General features: G+C 45.8%; 1 protein-coding gene across 1 annotated transcript; it reads left to right on the top strand.

Annotated features, from left to right (window-relative positions):
• Window positions 1-3,444: 3,444 nt before the first annotated feature.
• Window positions 3,445-6,417, top strand: foxj1b (forkhead box J1b; the record flags this gene model as incomplete). The annotated part of the gene is made up of 3 exons (XM_084077710.1): window positions 3,445-3,696; window positions 4,185-4,529; window positions 5,446-6,417. The coding sequence occupies 3 exons, from the start codon at window positions 3,445-3,447 to the stop codon at window positions 6,415-6,417; spliced, it is 1,569 nt and encodes a 522-aa protein (XP_083933836.1).
• Window positions 6,418-7,525: the final 1,108 nt, after the last annotated feature.

Here is a 7,525-nt window from a genome sequence, read left to right as displayed (position 1 = left end):
GACCTGAAGATTGATAGTTGTGATCAGAGAGACATGACCATGAGAAGAAAAAAGACGCCAAGCTGAGCAAGAATTGAAAATGTCTACAGAATGCTGGTTTCAAATGGACATTCTTTTTGGTTGTTCAAATAATATGAATATTAGCTGTTGTAACAGAGATCGGGGTTAACATCTATAAGCGATGGCTTTGTAATAAGGGTTTATTTCAACTATTTGATTATTGCTATTATAGAAGATAAACGTATTGCTAACACAAATCCCTGTGTTTACCACTTCTTTTTGCCATTAGAAATAATTAAATAGATACTTGTGGGAAGAGCAGATCGTGGCTAGTGTTGAACTTTGGTAGAACTCTGGATTGTAACTACATGGGCAAGATATAAGTCCAACTGGAAGAGGCAATTCCATTCATCTGCATCGAATGTCAGAAAATGTGTGTGCGTGTGAGATCGTTGAATACAGTTTGTGGCACTTACTATGATCTTGCATTTTGTAAGTCGCTTTGGATAGAAGTCTGCTAAATGTCTAATTTGTAATTGTATATATTGTCAGAATCCACTTTTTTGCATTCATTTATGTGCTGTGTCATTTGCGATTGCGACCTGCTTCACCATACAATGAGACAGAATGGAATGGCTGAGGTTCTACCAAAGTTCAACACCGCCGTCCGCCTTACGATATAATTGGAATAATCATGAAGAATACTAAAAGAAAAGTGAAACACAATTTTAGATGCTTAATTGTTTGTGAGTTGTTTATGTAAGTTTGCTTTTAGTGCCAAGCACCAGACAAGTTCCTTGTTAAATTGATTTTGATTCTGAAAAGTAATACAATAATACTATTATATATATAAATAAATAAAGAAATACATCACATGGATGCAACTGGGACGCATCATCAGTGTTGTAGCCTGGGGTCATAGGGTGTTTCGGGTCTCGCAACATACAACATACACCCTCGCCCAGGTGACCCAGCCAGGGTTGATCAAGCCCCGACTTACGTCCCAGTAGCACCCACGGTCAGTCCTATAGGGAAAGACAGGGCCACTCAGTCCGCTTCTCCGGAAGTACTCTGCCGGGATTCGGGGAGGCTCTGGCACGTGGAGGGACTAGGCACTGTGGGTTGTCTCCTGGCCGGGCTCCTCCTTCGTCTCACCAGGTCCAGGACCTGAGCGCTGCGCCAGATCAGATGCACCGCCCCGATCCAAACATTTCCTTCTGGCGTGATGGTTCCTTGGGCCGATACCACTAGATTGGGCCGTCTAATGGTATTAGCTCCGCTTGCGGTACGCTGGAATGGAATGGCCCTCCTAAAGGCCTCACCGCGGGTTTTTTGGGCTTCTTCCTCACGGAAGACACAGCATGGGGCGCTAACCCATACTGCTCCCGGGATGCCTTGACATTGCACTATGTTGAATGGAATCGGTAGTCTGCTGACTCTGCTTCCCTTCACATTTTTCTTTTATCAAGAAAAACAGTAGCACACATGGCAGTGAGACGGTGTGCACTGGCATGCTTCAATCTCTGACCAGACAGTGTTTGAGTCGTTCTGAACCACCAGACAACCAATACTTCAACATCAACTGTCATAGTTGCAGTAGTTGACCATTACTTTGTGCTTTAAAGTTTTAGTACATGGCCATCGGTCAGTGATGGTATAATTGCAGTACATACTCTATCCACTGGGTGGCAGCGCATCATTATAAATCGGATTATGGCACATAATTATGAAGCCTACCTTTTTCCTTCTATAACAATTCAAGAATTTATGTCAATTTTCATTTACAACTTGACATGTTAAAACAGCAGCCTATGGAATAGAATATATTCTAAGCTATTCTATTTTACGGCATTTTATTACATTTTGTGTGCCTCAGTGGGAGGTAATTGGTAGGCCTATAGCCTAACCCTTGTAGGGGTTTGTGTTTGAAGGGACTATGTCATTTATAGGCCGATTGCCAATTTTTCAGCAGTAGTAGCAAAGCCATGAAGACTAGCCTGGGCTGGCTATGCATATTGGAAACCATGCACTAACTCCTCAGATTAGGCTAAAATGGAAATATTCAAGAGAAGCAAAAGTACCTCAAAATTGTAGGCCTACTTAAATTCAGTACTTCAGTAAATGTACTTAGTTACTTTCCACCACTGTGCCTAATTAGTCTACGTCACGTGCACTCGTGCAGACATTCTTTTCTGTCCGGTCCAAAAGGCGCTAGAAGGCGCGGCGGGACCTGTGGCGCGGCTTTCTCAGCGGGAGAAGGGAGGGGGCGGGGGATAGGGGGGGTTGTATGGCGTGTGCCACCACGCTCACATTTCAACCTGTTTCTGGAGGTGGTTCTTCCATGGAGAAGAAAGAAAGGAAAACAACTACCTAACTGTTCTTATTGTCGTCATTGTACAAGCCTATAGGCCTACTGCTATTGTGTTGCTGTCATTGGCAATGGTCGGCATGGATGTGTATAGACTAGCTATTAAAATGGCATTCATTCATCAACAGTTATTTGCCTCAGAATTGAGTTGACAGTTGACAGCTCCTCATCATATGGTCCCCCCTCCACCATAGAGAGAGAGAGAGAGAGAGAGAGAGAGGGGGGGGGGGAGAGAGAGAGAGAAAGAGAGAGAGAGAGAGGGGGGGGGGGGGAGAGAGAGAGAGAGAGAGAGAGAGAGAGAGAGAGAGAGAGAGAGGGGGAGAGAGGGAGAGAGAGAGAGAGTTAGGGGGCAAGGGAGGGAGCGAGAGAGAGAGAGAGAGAGAGAGGGGGGGATGGATGATTAGAGGAGAGGAGTAGGCTACCGACCAATCAGAGACATCCTAGACATTTAAAGGGCTCGTGGAATCGCCACAACGTGGTTTCTAGTTTCTTATTCTAGTTTAAACACCAGCAGACCATTCCACAACAAGAGAGTTGTTTTCGTTTGGATAGACGGAACAGGACTGATCCTGCACGTCCTGAGTGTCGAAGTGGATTTTCTGGTGATTGGTGGCATTTCCTTCCTCTATGAGTTATTGGACTATTGCAGCCCACTAGGACTTGTTGCCCTCCCCCAACGCTGCACTTGTTGCGCAGAGAATAGATGCGCTGCAGGGCAGGCTGTCCTTGGAGAGCAGAGCTCAGAGACACACAACAGGTGGACGCACCTCTCTAAAAGCAGGATACATCTGAGGTACGGAATTACACACATATTGCGTTATTTATTGTTCTAATCGTCCAATGAATGTTTTAGCCAGTTCATATTTTGGCTTTTTATAGATCCAGCTGATGCCTATATCGAAAATGAATGCAATTCATTAATTGTAATCCTTTTTTTTCTCCTCATATAGGCTAGACCAGTATTGCCTGTATTGGCTGTTACACAGCTAAACTTTGGATGCTGATTTGAACATAGACCATCGTCTTTCAGTCTTTTAACCGCGTCCTCTGCGCCACTGCCGGCGCATCCGATCAGAATGCCGGTTCTGATGAGCCCCGACATCGCCGCCAAGTTTAAAGAGAAATGGCTCTCGGTTTACCCGGAGGACCACCAGCACCACCAGAGAACCACCGACCCGGTTCACCTGGACGACAGCCTGACGAGCCTCAACTGGCTGCAGAACTTCTGCATCCTCAGCGCGGACCCCCCGGAGGAGGAGAGGTGGAACGGGGTGGTCGCCGGCTGCCCGTCCTCCTCGCTCTGTCTCCGGCGTCTCGGGTTCCCACAGGTAGGGCTGTCACGATTACACATCGAAGTTGACGATTAATTGTCACACAAATATAATTGTAATGAAGGATTTAATTGTGTTTTCGTCCTTGAACATTGGAATGTATGAATAGGCCTACAATTTTAATTTCCATTTGTGTTTTTTTAGGCTTCATAATCACAAATTGCACAGGGCGGATATGACAAATAACTTAACTATAGGCCTACTAAGAAATTACTGACATGTTTAATCATTTTATACTTAGGGTTAGGTTTTTTTTTTTTTTTTTTTCATGAAACACGTTCTTCGTGAAGTGTTGTAAGGCAAGCTTGTAGATCTGCTATTTGTGCTATTTTGGGAAATATTTAGAAAATGTATGAACCTTTTGGTTCGATGACGATTATGACGATTAAGCAAAAATAATTGCGGTTATCTCAAATAATTGCGGTTATCTCAAATAATTGCTATTATAGGCGATCATGTAATAATTGTGACGGGCCTACCCACAGGGCAGCACCGACTCTCCGTCCAGCCCGCCAGCCGGGGACACGGCCGCCACCGGGATGCCTCTGTACCTTGGGAGCCCCGTGACCTCCGGCAGCGACGTCTCCACAGACCCGCGGACAATCGCGAGTTGTTACGCACAAACCCACCTGCACCTCCCCCTTCAGCCCAGTCCACCCCTGGAGGTCGACTACAAGACCAACCCCAGAGTCAAACCGCCTTATTCCTACGCCTCGCTCATCTGCATGGCCATGCAGGCCAGCAAGCAGCCCAAAGTGACTCTCTCCACCATCTATAACTGGATTACGGAGAATTTCTGTTATTACAGACACGCAGAGCCCAGCTGGCAGGTAAAGTGAGACCGTCCTTCTCTCAGTCTCTCTCCATTATTGATAAGGTACACTGTAGATAAACAGGGCCCCGGCTGACTGTGGACACCTGTGTCTCCATTGATCATGAGCAGTCCCTCTATGTGGGGCAGTATAGACAAGACAAAGAAACTACAAAAAGAAAACACCAACAAACAAAGAAACAAACAAAGAATTAAGTATATGATATAATATGACATAGGTCTACAGTAAAGGACAATTCTGTAAACAATTCATACAGCAGCTGCTGTATGAAACTATTGTATTGTCAGTCAGACTTGTCTCTGAAATTTCCATCTTCCAAGAGAGCTCTTACAGGGTTTATTCTGAGGGGAATTATGTACTGTGTGGGGGTGGAGAAAGCTGTGTGTGTGTGTGTGTGTGTGTGTGTGTGTGTGTGTGTGTGTGTGTGTGTGCGCGCGCGCGTGCGTGCGTGCGCGCACGTGTATGTGTGTGTGTGTGTGTGCGCGCGCATACACGCGCACGTGTGTGTTAATGAGGGTCCCTGAGAGGGCTAGCAGCTAAGCACAGCTGATCATGTTTGAAATGCACGGAGCCGTGTGTTACTAGAAAGCCTCATTAGGTACATTTGCTTTCCTATACAAACAACAACAATACCCCTGTCTCTCTCTTACAAAGACAAAGAAAGTCTGACACACGCACACACGCACGCACGCACGCACGCACGCACGCACGCACGCACGCACGCACGCACGCACGCACGCACGCATCTACACGTAGTCACACACAAAGAAAAATACACAGACAGAGATTCTCAACGAATAGAGAGTGAGTGAGGTGGACACTGGACAGAGCATATTTCATATGCATCTATTTCAAATGTATTGGAGAAACAAAAACCTATATCATATTCTTTTTTTTATTGCCTTTTCGACAGAACTCGATTCGTCACAACCTGTCACTCAACAAGTGCTTCATGAAGGTGCCCAGGCAGAAAGACGAGCCCGGTAAAGGAGGCTTCTGGCAGATTGACCCCCAGTACGCCGACATGTTTGTCAATGGCATCTTCAAGCGCAGGAGGATGTCAGCCAACCACTACAACAGCAGCAGCAATGGTCACAGACAGAGCAAGCTGCTGCAAGGCCATGACACAGTGGGTTACCACCGGTCCCAAAACGGATGCCTTTACCAAGGTGAAGTTGGGATGAGCACCAAACGCAAACACCTCTCTACCAAATGCCACAGCGACAGAAACCACAACAAGGTGGCACGGATGATACCCAAATCTCCCCTGCTGGCAACGGAGGCCCACGGCGCAGACATGTTGCGGGGCGACTTCGACCTGGCGTCCGTCTTCGACGACGTCCTTGGGGGGAACTGCAGCAACTTCGAGGACCTGGACATCAACACGGCACTGGTCTCCCTGGGCTGCGAGATGGAGGTGTCTTCCTCTGCCTCCGTCGTCCACCACGGGCACGTGACATCCATGGAGCTGGGCCTGCAGGGGAGATGGTGCGGCGGTGGTGGAGGAGGAGAAGGGGTTGATCTCCAGAACCAGGCCTCCAATCACCACCACCAGTCCTACGGTTACATGGAGCTGTCTGGTGCGTCTGTGGAGTGCCACACCACAATGGGAGACCTCCAGATGCCACATCAGCAGCACCTACACCAGGATCAGTTACTGCAGCCCCACCACCACCAACAACATCACCACCACCCACTGCACCAATTTGAGGAGGTATCCTCGCTGTTCCTAGAACAGCCTGAGGAGGTGGTGGTGCACCCTTGGGGGGAGATAAAGGAGGAGGAGCAGGTAATCCCGCTGACGTTAGATCAGGGCTTCGGCGCCCTGTGCGAGGGCTTCTTCGCGGAGATGCAGCCATGGGAACGAGTGGAGGCCTACCTGTAACCTTTGACCCAAATAAACCCTGCTTCCTCATCCCCGACTCCAAGTGATATTTGGCATCAGATTACCATGACCTTTATGACGAATAGACCAAATCCTTGTTGTTGTCCTCATTGAAATGAAGGAAGTTTGTATGAAGGAAGTATGACGTAAGAGCAAAATGGTCGCCATATCAATACAGTCAATGAGTGGCAGATCATTGCTGCTTTGGAGTTACGATCAAATGATCCCTACGTCTGTTGGGGACTTTTATGAGGGACTGAATTGCAAAAAAACTGACCTCCCCTCCTTGCGATGGCACTCTATACAAACAACAAAAACTGTAACGGTGTGACTCAAAAGATGTGCAGACTGATTTTGCTACATTAGCATTAAACTGTCTTTCTGCCAGCATGCAACGAAATATCATGGCAACCTACATTATGTTATGACATGTTATGTCAAGAGCAGATGTGTTTGAGCCACAAGACAAAACTGTCAATTAGTAGTTTTGAGGGTTGTAACAATTGGTCATTCATGACTTTGTCAAATAGTCAATTTCATATATATATATATATATATAAGCTGGGCATAAACCTTTGCTATTTGCCTACTGTACAGCCATGTATTACAAAGCAAAGCTGAAGATGATTGCCTTCAGAAAATACGATATTATGCACTTTGATAGGCAGCAAAGTTTTATTAGGAAATCCAGCCAGCCTTCTCTGAATTAATTACTTTTCTTTTTTTTTATGATACATTCCATGTACATGTGATACATCTAGATGTTGCTTTCTAAAGCACAGTGACCACACTGCAAGGATGCATATATCTCCATACAGAATATATATAGTATATATATATATATACAGTATATATTTATATTTAGCCATGAACTTAACACTGCAATATTTCAACTTTGACCATAAAAGAAACATTTGTTAAACATTTCAGACCTTTGTTGGACATATCCCGCCAAACAACTGACGAGGAAAATGAAGTTGATTGATATCTTTGTGTTGATTGATACATAGCAAAAGTCCAGAGTATTAATTTAACTCTGAGAGTGTAAATATGTACCTGTATATTAACACTCTGGATTTTGCTGTCTAGAAACAGAAGTGGGGTCTAT

This window comes from Gymnoscopelus microlampas (genome assembly GCF_963454915.1).
Source record: "Gymnoscopelus microlampas genome assembly, chromosome: 14".
NCBI classification, from domain to species: domain Eukaryota; kingdom Metazoa; phylum Chordata; class Actinopteri; order Myctophiformes; family Myctophidae; genus Gymnoscopelus; species Gymnoscopelus microlampas.
This window is presented reverse-complemented; position numbering and strand designations above follow the sequence as displayed.